This window comes from Puma concolor, chromosome E4 (assembly GCF_028749965.1).
Source record: "Puma concolor isolate L17-30 chromosome E4, mPumCon1.1.hap2, whole genome shotgun sequence".
NCBI lineage: Eukaryota > Metazoa > Chordata > Mammalia > Carnivora > Felidae > Puma > Puma concolor.
In genome coordinates this window covers 45207305-45229469 of record NC_141683.1, presented here as the reverse complement: position 1 = coordinate 45229469, position 22165 = coordinate 45207305, and the positions used below count along the sequence as shown (strand labels likewise).

Genomic DNA, 22165 nt, shown 5'->3' with positions numbered 1-22165 from the left:
CAGGCATTTGGAATCTTTTTGAGAAACAAGGAAAGAGAATAATCATATCTGTTCCTGGCCACTTGTGTTTAGCTGGGTGCCAGCTCTTTCTTGCTTGACATTACATTCAAGTTAGGGGATAATCAGGCAACTAATGAATTGCTGGGTATAAAACCTAGTACTATTAGCACAATCATAAAGGTGCAGGCTACGAGATTGATGACACATACATTGACACATCCCTCTGCAAAGTCTCAGAAGCAAAGCAAACAAAAATGTCTGAAGAGAGAAGGAAATCCTACTTTCGCGGTCCCTGGACATTCCCTGGGAAGTTTCGATGGGTCATCTCCCTCCTCCATCCCTCAAGACCTGACCCCATATTTCCCACTAGGAATGACTATCTTGTTTAAGACAGGATTTTTCACCACCTTCACTCTCCCTTCTGCGAGTGAATTTTCTTCCAACTCAGAGCATGTCACTTCCTTGTTTAATAGCCTTCCACGATTCTCTGTTGTCTATACTTCTCAACTTTATGGTTGTTGTCTATGTATGCCTATGGTTCTCAAATTTCAGAGAACAGAAGAATCACCCAGGGACACTAATGGAAAATGTAGACTCTTAAGTCCTAACCCCAGAGATTTTGATTCAGTAACTCTGGACTAAGACCCAGGAGTCTATATTTTAATAACCTCCTCCTAATGATTCCCATGTAAGTGGTCCAAGGAATATTGTTGACCAGATAGCAATCACTGGCATAAAAGTTGTAGTCCTTGGCCTGGCTTTCGGGGCCCCCTGAAGTTTGATTCCAACTTGCTTGGTCAATAGTACTCCTCCCTCACCCTCACCCTTACCCCTACCAGGCCTCCTATAGACCAAAATAATGGGTAAGACTGAACCATTTGGCTAGAGTGCTTTGGAAAGGCAAACTTAATCTCTCCTGTCCCTTTTCCCCCTGCCCTTAACATCTCAACATCAGCACAGAGTTGTTCAAACTATAGGTTGCCACACAATAATAGGTTTTGATCAGCTTTTTATTTAAATTTATGATTGCTGGAATAGAATACATGGAAAATGTCAGTGTGCATTGCTGTAGTTAAGGGTATTGTAATATATTTGTTTCAGTTAATTATACATATACATGGGTATGTACTATGTCAGGATATGAAATGTATTTCTTACTGTGGGAGTACTACAGCAATAACATTGAAAGCCACAGCTATAGAACTCACCCACTTTGCCTCTCATTGGATCCATCAGGATAGCCTTCTGTTTCTCCATTATTGTGAACCTTTGGAGAATAATAAATACTCTTACCATAAGATCCAGCCATTGCACTCCTAGATACTTACCCAATCGAATTGAAAACCATGTCCATGCAAAAACGTGCACATCAATGTTACATCTGTTTTTTTCATAATCAGTGAAAACTGGAAACAACCAAGATGTCCTTCACTTGGTGAATGGATCAACACATGGTACAAATGGATAAACAAATTGTAATACATCCAGACAATGGAATATCATTCAGCAATGAAGAAAAAATGAGATATCAAGCCACAAAACTACATGGAGGAAACTTAAAAGCATACTGTCAAGTGAAAGAAACCAGTCTGAAGAGGCTACCTTCTGTATGATCTGCTTGGTGTTTTGGAAAAGGCAGAACTAGAGAAGTGATAAAAAGATCAGTGGTTACCAGTGGCTGTGGGGGGGCGGGGGGGAGAGGTATGAATAGGTGTGGAGCACTGTGGACTTAGAGCATAGGGAAGCTATTCTTTATGCAACTGCAATGGTGAATACATGTCATTATGCATTTGTCAAAACCCAAAGACTCTACAACACAGAGTGTCTCTTCATGGGAACTATGGCCTATAGTTAATTAATCATAATGCATCAGTATGGACTCATCAAGAGTAACAAATGTACCACACTCATGCAAGATATTAATAATAGGGGAAAACCGTGTCGGGGCAAGATAAGAAAGAAGGTGCGGGCTGAGTATATAGAACTCTGCATACTATCTGCTCAATTATTCTTTAAATTCAAAGCTTTGCTAAAGAATAAAGTCCATTAATTTTTTTTTACGAAACTAAGAGATTTCACATTGAAAGAAAAAAAGGCAAATGTGATGAGAATTATTTTTGAGTTGTAAGAGAGCCAACAAGGAAATCCTGGAAACTTGCTTGTGAACTACACAGCCAGCCTCGCCACTCAAGACCCCCCTTAATCCCTCGCCTGTCAAATAAGTCCAGGCCACATTTCCTCAGCAGTATAAGCTCGGGCCCTGTTGGGTTTGCACGCTGAACCCCTTTGGAAGTCAGAACCAAAATTTTCATGCCCTTCCTCGTTTTCTAGATTTTCTCATGGAAATGAGATTGGGCTTGTCTGGTAAATTTGAAAAAGCAGCATCACGAATTCCTTGCAAAGGAAAAAAAGCTTTTCTGTGTCTGAAGTTTTCTCAATCAACTATAATGATGGCTTTCCTGTTAATTCTCCCTAATTATGTAGGAGGCCTTTTAAGTTTGTTTTGGTGGTTTTTCTCTTCTGAGAGAAGGCCATCAGCCCACCTTTCATATTATAAGAAGGTGGTGGCAGTTACTGCTTCTCCTTCCTCCTTTTAAGCCACTCGTCCATTTTAGAATTTCTGTGAGTGATCACAGGTGTAAATTCCCATTTGTCCCTGGAGTGGCTCTCAGTGAGGTGATTGTTCTAAATCCCTCTAAGCTACCCACTCGTCAAGCAGAGGACCTTTACAATTGGACGAATCCCCTATTGTAAAGCCTTTTGCTTTGAGGGCCAGAATCTCGCTCCATAACCTTTTTGAATCACCAACATAACTTCAAAAATTGTCACTTTCCATTTAAATGGCAAGAAAGCTGTCAGGACATAAACCCTACAGAGAGGGAATGTATTGATTTCAATGATCACCTTTAATCCACACCTTTCCTCTTTATAACGTGTGGTTTTCTTCTCTTAATTAGAAAGAGCCAGGGATTATCTGCACAAAACTGGAAGGTTTATTGTGATTGGTGGGATAGTCTCTCCTGTCCACGACTCCTATGGAAAACAGGTGGGTTCCTCCTTCACCCTCTCTAACCTGATGGCTCCTCTGGCTGCCCCTGCTGCCATCTCCACTTCACTCCCTGGAAACACAAGATGCCCGAGAGCTGGCGTCCTGCTCCCATCTCTGAACCACAGTCAGACCTGGGCGGGTGGGGGCCGGGCGGCAGCTGGCAGGAACAGCTGCCCGTGACCGCGGCTGCGCGCAGCTCCAGGCCCCATCGGCACTCATTAGCAGCAGAGCCGGCACACCCGCTGGGGGCCAAGAGTGACTTGGCATGGAAGCCACCCTGGCAGCTGGTGATGGGCTGGGCAAGTCTTTCCCAGATTTTAGGAGGAAAAGACCTATCTCTGCCTCTTACACTCTGGTTTAAAATTCCTTTCCTTGTCGCTCCCTCCTTGCCTCATGTCTGGGAAAATCTAGGGGTCCTCCCGGCATTTCCATCCCCCTCCTTCCCCAGATACACCTCACACCTCTGGGGAGGTCACCCAACCAGCCAGCTTGAGCCCAGAGACAAGGCAACGTTTGCCTGGTTAAGTCTCGTCCCTGTGCCGGGCACAAGTTGGCCACTTCATCGGAGAGGTCCACCTACTGACCCTGTCGGGAGTGATGTACTCCCACGCCCTCCATTCCTTTTCTTTTCCCTCCGCCCCTCCCTGTGTGTCTCTGTGGCAGATGGACTTGCAGGGCGGCCACACCCTCCTTCCCTGTCACCACTGACAAATGGCTGCCCTTGAATAACCGGGCGGCTAGGGATGGCGTCTCAAGGGCGGCTGTGGGGAGTGGAGCCAGCCTCCTGGTGATTGCTCTGTTGCTCCCCAGGGCCTTGTGTCAAGCCGACACCGTCTCATCATGTGTCAGCTGGCCGTCCAGAATTCCGACTGGATCAGGTAGGGCTGGCCTGGTGTGTGTGGATCAAGTGGGTGGCCCTGGGCCTCACTGGGGGTGAGTGCAGGAGGAGGAGGAGGCGTCCTCTCAGCCATTTGGATCCCACAGGGGTGGGGAGGCCAGCCCAGACGTTAGCCACTGTGGAGGGAATAATTATACTGACCTTCAGAGGTGGCCCAACTGAGAGCTCTATCTTTTAACCAAGCCATAACGCCCACCAAACTGAAGAGGGAAGCTTCAGTGTTGATTCTGCCCCTGGACTTTTGGATCCAGTATTCCTGAAGCATCATTGGATTTAGGGTGAGGCCTGGCCAGGAAATCCGAAAGGCCTCTCCACTTTCCTCCCCAGTTGCTTCCTGCGAACTCTACCTTTTAAGGGAATATTCCCTGGCCCTGGCTATTTCCCCTTCCAGGACTCTGGCTCCCTAGGGCTCCAGGCTGACCGTGGCACAGAGGCACTGCAAGCGAGCACTCAAGGCCTTTCCCTCATACTCTGGGCACAGTCCTCACTGAGATGGCAGACACCATTATCTGCACGGCTTGCCTTGTAATTAAAGCGAGGCTCCTCCACTAGTTATGCTAATTACGCTCCCCAAAGTTCCTACGGTTATCATTTGCATGAGAAAATGGCGTTTAAAAAAAATAATGGCGCACCATTTGTACCGTAATATCTCCCCCTGGAAAAAATAAGCAGCACCTAGAGGTTTCCGTGAAAGGAGGGAAACGAAGAAAAGCTGACCTCAGAATGAGACGGAAGAGACGGCCTGGGCGGGAAGGAGAGCAGCGAAGTGAAAATTAAATAGTGATCCTCACCATTTGTGTGCAGTGATTTGTGTAAGAAACCCTTGCCCTTTACAGACTATCTCATCCCCTGAAGATGTAGGTTGGGTCGAGAGACAGCTGCCTTCTCTCTGATGAGAGACATGCCCGGAGAAGTCGAGGGGTTTGAGCATGTACAACACATCTGTGGTCAAGTTAGGGATAGAAGCGAGGCCTTTACACATTCTGGCTCCCGATCTTCTGGGGAAAGCGGGGTCCAGGGGGGAAATACTGGGCAGGAGGTCTATCCTGATTGGATGTGATTAGAAGATCCTGAAATAATTGCTTCATTCATTCATCGAATGTTCACCCAGCACTTCCCACCTGCACTGCTCTAGGCAATTGGGAGAAGGCAGAATTCTAAGAACTGAGATCACTAGCAAGGCTCAGGTAGCTCTAGAGATAAGGGCTGAGCCCCAGGACTTGGCCAGTATGGTGTCTGCCTGTCTCAGGGGAGGCGGTGGTTAGGGGTATGGGGAGCCTGACACACAGGCTGACTCTCAGGGGTTTTTGGTTAGGGAGATCTTACCCCTGGGAAGCTTAGGTGCATGTGCATGGTGGGAGGTGGGCAGGGAATGCTCAACTGCTTAGGAAATGTTTGAGAAATATCCCAATTTACCAGTTCATTAAGTTGGCAATTAAGCCCGAGTGCTGCATCAGTCTGGGGCTGGATCCCTGCTCATTTCACATCTGCGTGTACAGGAGGGGTGGACCAGCACGCGGGTCTGCACCTCTCAGTCTGACTGATATACCCCCCCCATGCCACAAGGCCCCCCACCTGCACAGGGAGGCAGACAGGGGCCGATTCCCCAAGTCAGATATCTGCAGCCACCACTCAACAAGGGCCTGGCTTTTAATCCTGATCACAATCCTAGAAGGCCCAGAGGAGAATTTCCATCTCGTGGGCAAGCACAAGAGACTCTATATATAAAACTCATTGGGCCCTTCCAATAACCCCACAAGAGAGTTACCGTAGTTATTTTACAGGTGGGGAAAGTGAGAACCCAAAGACAACGTAACTTTCCCAAAGCCCCATACTCCTCTGGTTTTATAGAGGGGGCAGCTGGGGGGTAGAAAGGTGTTTCAAGCCCACGTTTGTTCTGATTTGGGATCTAAGTACATGGTGTGAGCAGGTTTGCTAAGTGCTCTGAGCTATACAGTCTCTGGAAGGAACTACTAAAGAAAAAGTGTTGAGAATGGAAACCCAGGGAAACCTGTTTCTGGTCATGTCAGGGTGGACCCGTGGGAGTGCTATCAGGACACCTGGCAGACAACCTGCAGTGTGCTGGAACATCATCGGGACCTCATGAAGGTGAGCTGGGCTGCGGCTGAGGGGCGGGTGGCCCCCAGAAGCCGGGCGGGCCGGTAAGGGTGCTGCTGCTGGCCTACTGACCTGGTTCAGTTTCCTGCTTCCCAGACAGCTGTGTGGGAAACCAAGCCCCGGGCAGCAGGAAGGAGGGCAGTGAACTCGAACCCAAGCAGCTCCAGAGCCTGTTCCCCTGTCTTGCTTCCTCTGCTCAGTATGACTCGGGGCGATGTTCACCTTCCAACAGCAAATCCAAGGTGGGATTAAGGAGACCCCCGTGGGAGGATTTCAAGGCAGACAATGTCCTGATCCGTGTTATATTAGTGGATAAAAAAGGAAGCACAGAGAGGTGAGCCAACCTGTCTGAGGACACACAGCCACTGCTCAGTGGCTTGTGCCCAGGTTGTAGTGACTGAAGAGCTGCTTGCCAGGTTAGAACGAGTCCCACACCAGTCAGCAGCACTGGCCAGAATATGTAGAAAGCACCCTTCCCAGATCAATACCAGCCCATCGACTTCCACAGTAACGGATGTAGAGCTGTGCCATCCATAGGAGGAGGCCCGACCGACCGAGACAAGATGCAGTGGACCCTACTCACCTCCACTGGCATGGCCACCATGCCTTCCCCAGCCCGAAATGGCAGTCCAGATAGCATTGTTCTGACTCAGGGAGCACCTCTACCCACCTGTGTTTTCTGTCAGTGGGGCCAGAACCTTCTCCTTGGGGAGCCATCAGCAAGCCCCCATCTCCTCACACTCCACCAACCATGCAGCTGTGCTTCATGTTAATAGTGCTGGAGTTTAGGGCTCCCAAGAAGCCAGGGAGTCAGGAGTAAGAGGAGGAGGGAAAGGGCCTAGCTGACTGTTGCTTCATCTACTAGGTTTGTCCCTCTTGGAATTGAAGAAAACCCATTTTCCCTTCCTTCTGTTTTCAGAACCCTTCACACACATCCTGAGTCTTTTCCAGTCCCCTTGAAAGGATTCTGAGACAGGGTGGCCCTGACTTGACCCTCTGTGCTGGTCTCAACAACGGCAGGAAGAAAAGACATCCTGTCTTACTACATAAGGGTGTATCAGTCAGGATAGTCTAAGATATGCTGTAGTAACAAACATTCTTAAACACTTAGCAACTTCACATAAGTTTATTTCTCACACTACATGGCAGTGGGGGAGGGCGACAGCTGGGGGCCTGGGCTCCTTCTAGTCACATAGGAGCCTCAGGCTCCATGATGGAAAGGAGGAATCAGGGACCCTGCAGACATGCCTGAGACCTGGCTCTACCAGCCATGAAGCCTGGCTGCTATTTTGCTATCTAAATGCCTGGGCCTCCCAAAGCCTCCCTTTGTTACTCATGCCCAGAGGCAGGAGTCTGGGCCAGAGGAGCTCAGCCAGGAGTCCCAGCTGTTGCAGGGACGGGCACAGGCTGGCAGAGAATGTAAGTCCCTGTCTTGGAGCAGGAGCTGATAGCTCCCCATCTCTTCAGTTCTGGCGTCAGGCCATGCTCCTGTTGGAGAGACTACCACAGGGCACACTTCACAGGTGACTCAAGGCCGTGCTTGGAAAGGACCCTGAGGATCTGAGAGCCCACGGAGGGCCAATGAGGGCAGCACAGGGCATGTGGCTAGTCCTTTTCTTCTCTACCCAGAACAAGTCCATTGGGATTAATGGTGCAGTGCAGCGGGAGGAAGAAATTCTTCAGCTACCAGACCTGTTATTAAATGAGAATGTGGCCTTTTCTTTTCTGGAGCTGAAATAATACTAAAAAGGAAGCAGGCTGCCCCTTCCACTCCAGCAACCACCACTGGGCAGAGAATCCCACAAAACAGGCTGAGAAGACCGTGCTGTCCCGGCCTCAGCTGGCTCCCAGATGTGACTGGATGCTGCTGTGACCTCCTCCTGTCCGAAACACGACAGAAGTGACAGGTCACCCCTCAAAACAAATGTCAGCCCTTCTGGGGCTTGGAAGGATGCCGTGCTGCCCTGCTTGTGTGGAAGGGGTCCCTTCCGAGGGTTGCCACAACCGTGGGGCTTGGGGCTCTCTGGCCTCAGGACTCCATAATCCAGAACGAGTCATGGGCCGCGGGGTGGGATGCTGGCTTTCAGGGAAGGGACCTTGAATCAGCAATGGCCCTTGTGAAGCTAAATGGATTGAAAATCCATCCTTTGTTTCTCAGTTGCCCAGTGGCAGGCCTCCCACCCACCATGGGGAGGGGGGGTTGCTTCTGGGTCAGCTGTGAAAAATGCTGCCTTATCAGCTCTCTGCTTTCTGCGGCACCAGAGGGAAGCAGCGGGCCAGATAACACAGGACAATGGATAATACACATAGAATTTCCGTTTGGCTCTGGAATGTGTATTCACACTGGCAGGCAAGCGCAAGAGTGCCCAGAACCCCACCCCCTCTTCCTGCAACACAAACACATCCTGCTCGGCCTGGCACCACTCTCTGGCTCTGCCCGACATTGGCATCTCTGGCCTGGAGAAGCGGCAGGTGGTGATAGTGCCTGGTGTTTGTATGACCTTTCCCAAACTCACACAGCCCTTTCGCAGACATGACCTCATTTGAGCCCCGTGAAGCAGGCAGGGAGGGCAGGTATGCACGTTACACAGAAGGTTACAACATCGGCCGTCATGTGGCAAATACTCTACCTCTACGGGCAAATGCTTTGCAAATGCCCACGTGTTAATCCTCCCACAACCCGGAAAGGCAGCTATGTGGCCTGTCCATGTTCAACGCCTGAGCTGAGGTTCAAGAGAAGTTAACTATCCAAGGTCACGTAGTGACAGAGGGGGCTCAACCTGAACCAGTGTCCATGCAACAGTACATCGCATGCTTTTGCAGCACTGAACTGTCCGGCCTCCTGCCAGCCTAGTGCAACCACGCAGTGGGGCCGTGTCTAGAACCCGCTCTTGCCACCACTGCGCTCTCCCTCAGCTCCGAGTGGCCTCCCCATGATAGATGAGCAGATGAGCATTGGGAGATAACTGGGAAATGCTTCTCATAAGTAACTTGGCTAATGACACTGACCTTGCACCTCTCCCTTTCCCCAGCGGGTGACTGGCTGCATCCTCTCCAATGTCAACACACCCTCCATGACGCCTGTGATCGGACAGCCCCAAAATGAGACCTCTCAGCCCATTTACCAGAACAGCAATGTGTCCACCAAGCCCACTGCAGGTAGGGCAACATGGATGTGGGGCCATGGTTCTCAAACTTCAGAATCACCTGGAGGGCTTGTTGAAGTCCAGGTTGCTAGTCCCTTCCCCAGAATTTGATTTAGGAGGTCTGGGAGGGAGCCGATAATCTGCATTTTTAACAAGGTGATACGGATGCCCTGGTCCTTAAAATAGAGCATCAGAGAGAAATAGTCACAATGAGAGAGAGACTGAGAGAGACAGGGTTGGTGGTGTGCATTTTTTCCCCTGCATTTAAATATAAATAGAATTCCTTTAACTGGGAATTAAAGATACAATAAGGCAGCATTTTTCTCTGCCTCTTCCAAGGGGGTTGAGGATCTTGCCCAAGGTCACACAGTGAGGAGGTGGTGGGACTAGGAGTCAAACCCAGGCATCTGCATTCAGCATCTCACACTCTTAGCCACCTTTTCAGTGACAGAAACGGCTTCAACATTTACTCAACACCTGTTACTGTAGGCCTGTACGATGTTCAGTACTTTCCACAGATTCTCATTTAGTGCAGTAATTCTGCGATATAGATATTATGTTCCCATTTATCAAGAGAAAACTGAGATTCAGAGAGGGTAAGGAGTTTGCCGAAGATCACACAGCTCAAAAAGTAAAAGAGCCAGAATTCATATTCAGGACTATCTGATTCCAAGGTCCCTGTTTTTTCTTTTTAAAAAAAAAATTTTTTTTTTCATGTCTTTATTTATTTCTGAGACAGAGAGAGACAGAGCATGAGCAGGAGAGAGAGAGGGAGACACAGAATCCGAAGCAGGCTCCAGGCTCTGAGCTGTCAGCACAGAGCCCGACGCGGAGCTCAAACTCACGAACTGTGAGATCATGACCTGAGCTGAAGTCAGTTGCTTAACCGACTGAGCCACCCAGGCGCCCCGGTCCCTGTTTTTTCTAATATACACAAATATATATATATTTTACCAGACCAATTGTAAGAGACAGATCCTGGTATTACTTTTCAAGCCTAGAGGCCATAAGCTGTTATGTTATTAGTCTGTTATAAACAGGGTAGTCCATAAAGAGCCAGAATTACTTAGCTCTCATGTGGGGGCTCAGAAAAATTTTTTGGATTACAGCCCAGAGAGATCATCCAAAACCAGATCCCCCTCAGCCAAAGTGGGATGTCTGATTATTACAAAGTCTATCTTCATGGGAAGGCATGAAGGCCAAGGCTCATATTAAAAAATGAAAAAAGCCAATAGCCTCTATGCCTTTTAAATGCAGACTACAATCCAATTTATGCAAACATAGCTGCAGAATATATATATAAATATTTTTAATGGAGGAAAGGAAATACTATACCAACATGTCAGTGGTGTTATTTCCAGGGGTGGGGTTATGGGTGTTTTTTATCTTCCTCTTCTTATATTTTCCTCTTCTATATTTTCCAACTTTCAACATGAAATAATAAACATGAGCAGAAAAGAGATTCCAGTCTGTGGTTCAAAATGCCTGTGCCTTGGACTGCAAATGAGAAGGAATGTTTGCTGTCATATTTCTGTTCTTTGTCTCTACCCTCCTGCCTCCCACCGCTCAACCCCTGCCCCCTCCAGTGCAACCCCGGTGTTTAAGTGGCCCAAATGCTGGGCATAAGTTGTGAGTGGTTCTCTCCCTCTGTCCCTGTCTGTCTTGCTCTCTCCTATAGCCAAGATCTTGGGGAAGGTGGGAGAAAGTCTAAGCCGGATCTGCTGTGTCCGCCCACCAGTGGAGCGCTTCACCTTTGTGGGTAAGGGAGCAAAGACCTTTCCCGGTCCCGTCTCTTCTTGGTCCCCTCCCTTCATTCATTCAGCAAACATCGCCCTGCCTTGGGGTGACCATTTATAAAGCAGTGATGGAGAGAAAACAGTGGTAAACAGGAATGTCCCCAGGCCAGCAGTGCCAAGCAGTTAGGGGAACCCCAAGGGCGTGACCCACCTGCACTCGGGCTGCCGGGAGACCTCAGCAGTGATGTGTTCATTTCCCATCTCCCACACAGAATGAGGCCACATGCTGAAGAGTTTTCAGGGGCCCAGAGTCCTCCCTCAGGTCCTCCCAGTTCTGGCAGTGTCTGTGTTCCTGCTGATAGGCTACAAACACACATGCTCTTTCCTTAATTTTCTGCTTCTGGCTGTTCCCTCAAGGGCTCAGCAGGGATGAGAATATCTGAAGTCTGTGGGGCTCTTTCAGGGTCCCCCAGTTCAACTCTGCAGAGAGCTAAAGGTCCAGACCTCATTCCTTTGACTCTTTGGGGCTGATTTCTGCCATTTCTGAGATGTCCATTTTCTGGCATCTTGGAAAGGAACTAAGAGAGATGGAAGAGGAGGAAAGGAGACAGGGGACCAAGGTGGCACCTCTGTTGTTCAGTGCACACCCAGTGAACCCCCATGCAGGCATTGTACACTTAAGAGCACAGGTCAAAGTCTCTGTCTTTCTCATCTTCCATGGGTGTTTGCTGTATCTGTCACGTGACAAATCTCAACATACTCAGTTTTGCTTGTTCTTTGAACCAGGTAACCACCAAGGAGAGAGGGTCACCTCCTTGTGAGTCTAAAAGCGGTCTCCCTAGGCTTAGAGGACATTGCTTTTGTGGACTACCTCCCTAAAATACAGAAAGAAACAGAAGGCTCTCAGCATGAGTGTGTGTGTGTTCGTCATTGGCTTCCCAGAGAAGCTGTCTAATTCTTAAAGTCCCAGAGATGTGAACTCCTACCCTGGACCGTGAGGAGATGCTCCCTCTCCATATTAGGCTGGACATCTCTCCACTCACAGATGCCCCCTCCCCTGCCACCCCCATGCAAGGAGGCGATGACCCCCTACTCCCACCTACTCCATCCCATCCCACATACTCCTGAGTAGGCCCCCAGGCGGACCATGTGTTGGGTAGCATTAAGTCAGTTCCCTAATGCTTCTCTGTTCCCTCTTTCCTCCCTAGACGAGAATGCCAATCTGGGCACGGTGATGCGGTACGAGGAGATTGGTAAGTGTGGCTGGAAAAGCGGAAACACTTGGAGCTTCCTGCCTCAATTAGGGGCAGAGTGGGGAGGAGAGAGGCTTGACTCCCTGGGGTTCTGTTTGCAATAGGGTCTACTCTCCGAATGATTGTTCCAAGCTTGATCATTCTCTTCGTTATCTATCTGGCCAGCTCCCAGGAGGGAGGACTGAATGGCTGGTAATTTTCCCTTCCGAGCCTCTTCTCCCTCATCCAAAACATGTAGACCTTACTCTTCAGTGCCAGCCAAAGAGATCATTCTTTTGCCCACGACATTGCATGAGACAGAAGAGCTCCCCTGCCCTTCCTTATCTTCTTCCTTATTTTGTGAGCTTGGAGGACAAGGAAGAGAAGGAGTGGAGAGCCACCTCCACAACCTCCCCCCAGTCTTGGGTGGACACTAAGGCACCCACTGTCTGTGTGAGGGCGTGTGTGGGCCCAAGGCCAGAGCAGGTGGACGGTGGCTCCACTGAGCTGTCGGATGGGAAGGAGCTGACCCATCGGTGGGAATGAGCCGAGTCCTGTGTAACCCTGGGGAGCGAACCAGAAAACTGAATTCTTTCCAAGGTTCCAGAGTGGGTGAGAGACCCAAGTGTGTGAAGCTGAGGAAAGAACAGACAGATGCCAGGATGGAGCTGGTTTTGTCACAGTACCAGGTGACAGGGAGGGGCCAGTGACAACTGGAATGCTTGGGGCTCTAGCATGATGGGCAGCCTGGTGTCCAGCAGACATACTCGATCTTAAACTCCAGCTGCCAAGATACTCCAGGCCATCCCTTCCTGGTATTCCTGTGTCTAGGGCTGGAGGTCAGGTGTTCCTGCCATGGCCCCGGGAGCCTAAGACTGTGCCTAGAGCATCAGGTTCTCTTCCCGGAGGCCCAGCAGATGTGACATCATTTCCAGGGGCTCCTCGGGGTCACGTCCTCTGATCTGCAGAGCAGTGGCATACCTGAGTTAACTCCTACTGTTTTGTTAGAACCATTTCTAAGAGTTTCAGGACTTTGGCCAACTCGTTGTTAAATGCAGCCAATACCAAAGATTATATTAGGTAATGATTAAATAAACTGTATTAACAACAAAGATAGTGGCTACTCAAATCTCCTCACTTCTGAATTATTTTCTGCATTTTAATGTCCTTTATTTACTGGCACTTCACTGTCTTAAGGTCACACAAATCCCAAACACCCCTGACGGCAAGGATGAGAGCAAAGTCTTGCACTCCTACTTCCTGCATTTCCATACCTGGCAGGGAACTACCTTCCCGGGGAAGTCTTCCTGAGCGGCCAAGCTCAGAGCAGTCTTTAGACTTTCAACTGTGTTCAATGTATGTTTCTCTAGTTCCTTGTTCCAGAAAGAACTGATGGTGGCAAGCTTCAGCCGTGACCTTGTTCACTTTCCCAGCACCCAGGGCCAGTGTGTTAGGCCACACCTCTTGGGAGCTCCCCCTGCGGCAGAGGCCATGCTGATGGGTGTTTGCACAGTGTGTTGGTGTGGCCAGCACCCTCAAGTTCCTTACCTCACTGTAGCCTTGTCGGGGGCAGGGCTAGCCTCACCCCGTCTTACTCTTCTTTCCAAGAAAGAAAAGCTGGGTGGCCACAGCTGTCAGGATAGATTCACGGCCTGGTGTGATACAGGCGGCCATTGCCTCAGCCTGCAGGGAGCTGGAAAGGGCCCCAGGGCCTGGGCTTCACATAGCCAGGATTCCTGGGAAGGGAGGGTGGCAGGACAGTGCTGATTCTGCCTCCTGGCTCTGGATCCCTGGATGAGGATGAGCTGGGGGGCGGAAGGAAGGTGGAGAGGAGAGGAGGTGGAAGGGGAAGGAGGCTGCCTTACCTCCAGACTGCTGTACCGGGAGGCCCTGTGGCTCACGAGTCCCCTTTTTGAAATCCCCTTGCACCTCACAAGAAACAAAAAGCCACTTTCTCTTAGCTCAGGTAGCATGTAGGGCTACATTTCCATGTCCTGCTCCTGGGGGTGCCCCAGACCAAAGGCTTTGTGGGCTGGAAACGCTTACATTCATCTCACGCAATAAACCAGGAGAAATCGCTGCTGCCCCCCAGCGGCCATACGTGGGATCCCAAGCTCTGCTAAGGCCTCTGGTCTGTGACAAATGCATCTGTTCCGGCCCTGCGAGAACAGGTGGAGGCCCCACTTTCTAACTGTCTGCACATTGGCTTAAAAAACAAAACAAAACATTATACTCCAGTGGAAAAGTGAGTTCCTGGCTTGGGAATAGAAAAGAGATTCATTTTCGTGGCTGTAGAGCAGGCCTTCTCAACTGAGGACCATTGACATTTGGAAACAAACAATTCTGTGTGGTGGGGGCTGCCATGTGCATTGTAGGGTGTTTGACGGCATTCCTGCCCTCTGAGCACCAGATCCCAGTAGCACACCCCTCTCCCCGGTCTTGACATCCAAAAATGTCTCCAGGCATTGCCAAGTTCAGGAGACAAAACTGCCCCCCACTGAGAACCACAGACGTGAAGAAAGGCAAGGGCCAGCACTTCCTCTAGATAATGCCACCTAACTGAAATTTTAGGCAATCAGAGTTATAGAGTCTCAGCTTCTTTCTCTTCCAACAAAGGACTGACCTGGAACTTGGTGGTTCCAGGTGGGAGATGGGGAACAATAGGATCCCAGGAATGAGCCCAGTCTTGCTCCTCTCAGCCATACGAAGGCTGGTTCATCTCCACAGATAGGGAGTTGGGTCAGAAATCCCACGGCATAACATGGAAGGAAGGAGACACCAGCGGCTGGGACAACACTTTCCCTAGGACCCCCATGCTGCAAAACAAAGGCCATAATTGTCAGCACAGCCATCAGTCTGCCCAGAGGCTCTTAGCAGCTTGCCTGCATGGCCTCTGTGGTCAGCCTGTCTATTGTTCACTTACTCAGTACATCCTGAGCACCTATCATGTGCAAGTCATTCTGGCAGGCCCTGGGGACATAAGATAAATTAAGGTCCCTGCACATAAGCAGATGATTGGGCTACAGGTTGACTTGGAGAAGAGAAGAGGAGAGGCTGCAGGAATATTTAGGAGTTAAGACCCCAGTGCTCCCAAGGGCTTCCTGAAGACGAGCTGCATGGTGGGTCAATGAGATACAGGCACTGTCATCAGCTCAGCAGCCTTCCTTTTTTGTACCATCTGGAGACTCCTGCAGTAGGGAAAAGTTCACCTTCTGAAAGTCCTTGTCAGGTCCCCGAGCAGACTGGGGGGTCTAAGGCAGGCAGACCTACCAGCCATCTCTCAGCGTCAAGGTCCAGGGAGGCAGTGGTCTGTGGAAGGCTCTGAGCAGGGCTGTCTCACTGTTTCGGACAAGGTGCCCACAGCCGTGGCCTCTTGTTGGAGGGCCCAGGATGCCTAGGAACTAAACACTCCACACCGAGGCACTCCCTGGCAGAGGTCTCTCCCTCCCTCAGTGGTTCTGAGAATCTCAGGATTCTTTGCTCCCCATTGCTCAGTGTCAGTAAGTCAGTCAGTTTGCTGCCTGTGTGGATGAGCCTTGCTGGGGTAATTCAGAGTGGGCTTTAGGAGGGGAGGCGAACAACAGAGAAGCAGGAAGTGCACCTGGGCCGGGGCAGGGCAAGGCACTCAAGCCCTTTGCTGAGGACAGTGGCCCTGTAAAGAGAAGACATCTGTAATTCAGCCACTGCATGGGTACACTCAGTGTTCCCTCAGACCCCCCATCATGTCGGCATTTGTGATGAAAGACAAACCCTGCATAATGCACAGCAGCAGAGAAGCCAAACTCAATGTTGACACTTGAGTTCGCTATGGAGTCCAAAGGGCCCTTCGACCTTAGATAAGGCACATACCTGGTTCCGTCTCTGTTAGGATGACCAGTCGTCCTGGTTTAGCACAGAAAGACCCGTGTCTCCAGAAACCCTTCAGTACCAGGCAAACCAAGACCCTCCTTGAATGGGTAGTTCCTCCCACAGGGGACAAGAGTGGTCTGTAAATGAGCCCCGGGGGAGTGGCAGGCCAAGGTTTCTGCACTGCACACACCATGGTACCAGGGAGCCTGGAAGAGCCAGGTGTTGGAACCCCAGGAATTGGTGGCTTCTGTATTTCTCAGGGGAAAGGCTGGGAGTCTCCACTTACCCTTTGCAAACTTTGTTTCCCCTCCTCAGAGCTGAGGATCTTGTTGCTGTGTGGCAGTGACCTGCTGGAGTCCTTCTGCATCCCGGGGCTCTGGAATGAGGCAGATGTGAGTAGCAATGCTACGGCAGCACCACACACAGCTGCCATGGGAAAGGTGGGGAGGGTGCACTGGGTTTCAGCCTCTGGTCTCCCCTCCTCCCTACCGCTTCTCCCCCACCCCCAAACCTGACTCTCCTATCTCCTCTGAGCTCCCAGCAGGACCATCCATTCATATCACTATGGGAGAAAATTCTCACCTACCCCAAGCTTTATCTCTGACTGTATTTTTACAGTCACTCTTCCTGGTGCTTGCTCCTGTAAAGCCCCTGGGAAGAAAGCAATCATCAAATACCTTCTCCAAGTAGTACTTGCAGCGTGGGTGTGTGGCAGAGGCGGTAGGTGGAGGAGGGGAGGAAGGGATTAAAAAAAGCCTTTACCCCTTTGAGGTTATCGTCTGTTTTGTTTTCCTTTGATTCCTTTTGAAGGGGTAGTAAATACCACGCTAGCATTCCCTCAACAAGAAAAAAGGGGGCAGAAGGGGAGGCGTGAATGGCAAAAGGTCAGTAGGATCCTCCTGGAAATTGACCGGGGGTAGAGGGAAACAGGAAGTTAAACTTGTACCACTTAGAAGCTGAATCAGCATCTTTTGTTGCCAGATCTGATGGTGATGGCCATAAACCAGCTAATTCATAAGTTACTCACCCTTCATACATACATTCATTCTTGCTCTTCCATTAATTCATTCATCAGATAACCTGATCTATTGCTACCTCTCAATTCCAGAGCCCTGTGCAAGCTGGATTCTCAAGGCAGTAATTCCAGACCCAGTGCTTTCTTTATTAACTTGTTGCATGACCCCATGCCAAGCACTCAACTCTCTGGGCATCAGTGTTTTCCAGTTTTATTGAGATAGAATTGATATGTAACATGGTATTAGTTTAAGACGTACAATGTAATGATTTGAGATATGTGTATATTGCAAAATATTATCACAGCAAGTTTAGTTACAACTCGGTTGTGTTTTTTAAATCTGTAAATCTATAGAATGCTATCTATCACATTCTAACATTTCAAAAAATATGCAGTACAGTCCCTACCCACAAGTGTCAGGTGGCAAGACATATACCTATGAAATTTTTTTTTCAGGATATATATACAGATATATATATCTCTGGAGAAAGAGAGAGGGAACATTCAAGACCAGACTCAAGATTCCAGTTCTATTCCAACACAGCTCATGACAAAATCCATTTTGAGCCCCAGTTTTTCCCATCTCTAAAATGGTGTAATAATAGTGCCTACCTCATAGGATTTAGGGAAAATTAAATGACAGTGTGTACCTCAAGTGCCTAGCCTAGTGCCTGAAACACAGCTACATGCAACGAACATTCATAAGTGAATTCACCTAAATAACCTCATAGACATACACATAGGTATTCCAGGTGAAGTGCTGTGGGAGGAACGGGAGGGCAGGGAGAGTTTCCCGGAGGTGAATTACACTGTATGGGCCTTTCATCTCCATCCCTGGACCATTTCTCGGAGGTGAAATTCTAAACCTTCATTCAGTTCTGGATTAAGTGGCTTAATGAACTTTTACTTTCCTCTCTACTTCACAAGGTGCTGTGAAAGTAGACAGTCATGTGGCCCAAGTTATGTACAAGATCTCAGCAGAGCTCTTTGAAGAATCTAGGCACATCCGGACAGCTGCAGGGGAGTGCATCCCTTGGGGAGGCCTGGGCAGTCCTGGAGGGTGCACTCGGCAACTGGGGGCAGCCTGCAGGGCCGCTTACATGAGCGGAGAATCTCTAGGGCCCCCTCTCAGGGGCAGACCCAGGCTTTGTGGAGCGTGAAACTTACAGCATTTGGGACCCTGGAGGCACAGCCGGTCCCTCTCTGCTCCTCCCAGTTAGATTGCTGATTTCTGGTCCTCTGACTTCTCTCCAAAATGGCTGCTCTTGCGGTTGTCAGATCCGACGTTTGAAGACCGAGAGAAGGAGCCCCAGGTCTCTCCTCTTCCCACTGGGCCCTGGTGCTGAAATGACATGGTGGTTAAGACAAAAAATTGGAGGAACCAACAGCTGTTGATTTACTGGGAATGTGACAGGGAAGGTGGAGCAAGACCCTCATTATTCAGCTGTGCTCCCCCTTGGTTGGTTACTCTGAAGACCCAGAGCCCCCAGCCTGGCTACTCCCAGAGGGCACAACAAGGGGCCCAGCAGGAGCCCATATCTATACTGGCCGGGTGGTAAGAATTCCAGTCCACAGCACAGAAAGCAGGGGTTTGGGTGCTCAAAGCTCACTCCAGAAGGCTTTCTGGAACCTAGGGCTCTACCTCCCCATCCCCACTCAGCCAAGTCCTCTGTCCCCTAATTTAATCCACAGCCAATCTGTGGGGTCCTTAGAATTATGGCACCTGAGGTAGAGGCCAAAAAAAAAAAAAAAAAACCTCAAGGAGCTGTTTTCTTACATAACGAGTGTGAATCTCAACCCACAAAAGAGGTGTGCTAGAAATATCACCTTTGATTTATTTAAATCAAATTAAAATTCAACTCCAAATCTATCCCACAGCGTTGATGGGAAGTTAGTCTCAGTTATTATGTTAATGATTAGTAGAACCTGAAAGGCTTTGGTGGACCCCGAACATGAACATTAGTTCATCAGGTTCCCCGCAGACATCGTCCCTGTCTGGACCTTTGTGGTCACTTGAAGGTGGTAACGTTCTGCAGGGCTCATGGCTGAGTCTGGAAGTCCAGCGCTGGGTCTCACCTGCCAATGATAACCAGGCCCCATTTTCTTCTGAAGTTTTGCTCCTAGGAGGGAGCAGGGAGGAGGGAGTAGCTCCCACAGACCTCTAGCTTCTTTCTAGAAGTGGGGGTACGGTGGGCAGGGAATAGCAGAACCTCTTCTTTCTATTCTACAGGTATCTTTCCTATTTTCTCTCTTCCTCGGGATACCTGGCAAAATCTCTTCAGTGAGTTTAAAGCCACTGACTGCAAAACGTTGTTTTCTGCTCTGCAAATTAGAGAACCAGGTCCAGTAAAGGGTCTGGTCCTCTGCTAGAAGTGGGGTTGGGTTGGGCAGAGGGGGATGTAGGGAGGACAAAACTAGTTAATAGCTCAGTGGATTACTCCACTGGCCTTGTTTGAGGATGGTTGGATCTCAGGGTCTAGAAAAGGAAGGTCTTACTTTCAAGACAGGGTACAGGGTGAGTCCCGCTTACTCTACTAGAAAGTTCTGTCATCTGGAGTTTGCCTGGAAGGACTCTATTTTAGGGTTTTCAGTTCCTAACATGAGAATACCAGGTATGAGGTTTGTGAGACCTGCTTCTATCCCAGATTTCATTCCTTCATTCATTCCTTCATTCATTCAAGCCTTATCAGAACACATTGTTCTTCATTGCCTGGTATCCCAAGTTATATTTGTTGACCACAGACCTCCGTTTAGTGATCATGAGCCCAAACCCCTGAATCTGCCCATGACTGGGAACAGGAGGTGGGGAGGAGAGCCAAGCTCCTTGGGAAGGTTATAGGCCCTGGCTCCACACCCAAGCCTCCCCTATCCTTCAGACGCCTCAGGATTCTGAAGGCAGGAGAGAAGCCACTAGTTCAGACAGGTCTGGGGAGAAAGGAGACTCTCCACCCTGCTGTAAAGAAAGCTCAAAGGGGTCTGTGGAGCAGCTTTGCCCCCATCCAGGCTGGGAAGAGGCTCATTTGATCTGTCCTGCAGCAGCACTACCAAGGTGTCCTCCAGCCGGGTCACAATTTCTATTCTCTTCTCCGCTGAATCCATCTAGTTCTTTCAATCGGGATTCCGGAACCAGGGCTCTCCACCCAGAAATCTAATCACACAGCTAAAGGAACAACCCCACCTCCTAACACATCCCTTGGGCATTTCCTATTAGGCACAAAGATCCATTAGCCCACAGTGAATTCTGACCTCTGACCAATGACACACCCTTCCCCTTACATTCCAGGGGAGAAGATTCCATACATATTCATCAAGTTTCTCTCCATGGAATACAAAAGAACTGCTTGTGCAGCCTGGCAGTTGGCTTTTTCATTCTTGGTTCCTGAGAGAATTCAAGATCCAGGCTCCTGGGCCAGCCTTGGGGATCAGCACTCATGTTCCATAGCCCCATAGCCCCATAGCCACTGAGCCCATCCCATCCCTGAGTTTTTATTACAGAGCTCGTCTACCCTTAGGGGACCTGATCTTTGCTGTGCCACACCCAGGCACCAGCACCAAAGCAGGTATCCAAGCATGGACCAGGATCTGTGGGAAGTCAAGGCCAAAGGATAGACGGTGACCAGGAAATTTGTGACCAGGAAATTATACTCACTCCCTTCCCCCAAAAAAACCCATTGTCTAGGGCTCTTATGCTGTCAGCTTCTTTGTCCATCATATTATGATGGAAGGCAGTCTGGCAAATTAATTCCAATTTAAGCATTCTTTCCTTCAATCAATCTTGCAGTGAATACTTACTGAGTGCCCAGTACTAATATAAGTATGCTATTTGTCCTTAAGGCACTTGCAGTCTAAAAATATCTTTTTCATTATATCAGTTTTTTGTATTACATAAAATAAAATCGTAAAAAGTTTAGAAGAGTTCCTGAACCTCGTAAGCACTCAATAAATGTTGGTTGTTATTCATCTATTGGTTTTAAAATATTCATTGGGTACCTACCAAGTGCCAGACATTGTTCTAGGGCCGAATGAGCAGAGAAAACAAAATAGCCAAAGTTCCCCACTGTGTGCACTTTACTTTCTAGTGAGGGAGCTACACATAAACACTTCGACTGTTTTTCATGGATTAGTGCAATCAACCCCTAACACACTCCTGTGAAGGGGAATCTCTATTCACATGTACAGGTGTGAATGCCAGGGCTCACATGGATTGTGACTTGTCAAAGACCACATAGCTGTTAAACAGCAGAGCCCAACTTCACACAAGTCATCAGATCCCTAATCCATAAAAGACAGACAATGAGAAGAATTATATATATATATATGTGTGTGTGTGTGTGTATATACATATACATACATATGTGTGTGTGTGTGTGTGTGTGTGTGTGTATAATTCATGGCAGGCTGTAAGAGGGGAGCACCTGGGCTGGGCTTTGAATGAGGGGCAGGATTGTGTTAAGTGGGTGGAAAGAGAAAGGGCTTTTCGGTTTGAGAGTAGGCTGTAAAAGATCTAATGGTGGGAACAAGAGCTTCTGGGGAGATGGTTCTGGCTGGTTGAAATAGAAGGTTTATCTTGGTCTTTATTTGAGAAAGCTTTTTGACTTTTCAGCAAATAGACAAAATCATTAAGTTCAATGGTTAAATGTATTAGCTGCTTTTGAATGTTATTTGCATTTTAAATGAGCAACATTTGGGGCGCCTGGGTGGCTCAGTCGGTTAAGCGTCCGACTTCGGCTCAGGTCATGATCTCACAGTTTGTGGTTCAAGCCCCGTGTCGGGCTCTGTGCTGACAGCTCAGAGCCTGGTGCCTGCTTCAGATTCTGTGTCTCCCTCTCTCTCTGCCCCTCCCCTGCTCATGCTCTTTCTCTGTCTCAAAAATAAATAAAAACATTAAAAAAAATTTTTTTTAATGAGCAATGGTTACTAATTGACCCGAAGGAATGAAAATCTAAAGGTGGAACAGTAGGCACCAGAAGTAGGTTGATGAGGAAATTGTTTTTTCTTTTTCTTTCTTTTTGTACTTCTTGAAACCCAGCATTCTAGCCTCTGATTGGCTATACCCTACATTTTTCCAGCCAACGAGTCATGGGCCAACTGCTTCCTACATCCACCAGCTATGGGAAAACAA

At 48.9% G+C, this 22165-nt stretch overlaps 1 protein-coding gene across 2 annotated transcripts in view; it reads left to right on the top strand.

Moving 5' to 3' along the window:
• NMNAT2 (nicotinamide nucleotide adenylyltransferase 2) overlaps positions 1-22165 on the top strand; it is a 164699-nt gene that overhangs the window by 128096 nt on the left and 14438 nt on the right. For both annotated transcript variants that reach the window (XM_086694172.1, XM_025921139.2), the window contains 7 exons: positions 2958-3046; positions 3860-3927; positions 5978-6056; positions 9098-9224; positions 10890-10970; positions 12156-12200; positions 16344-16420. In XM_086694172.1, coding sequence (XP_086550298.1) covers positions 2958-3046; positions 3860-3927; positions 5978-6056; positions 9098-9224; positions 10890-10970; positions 12156-12200; positions 16344-16420 — 566 coding nt within the window. The remainder of the gene's footprint in view (positions 1-2957; positions 3047-3859; positions 3928-5977; positions 6057-9097; positions 9225-10889; positions 10971-12155; positions 12201-16343; positions 16421-22165) is intronic.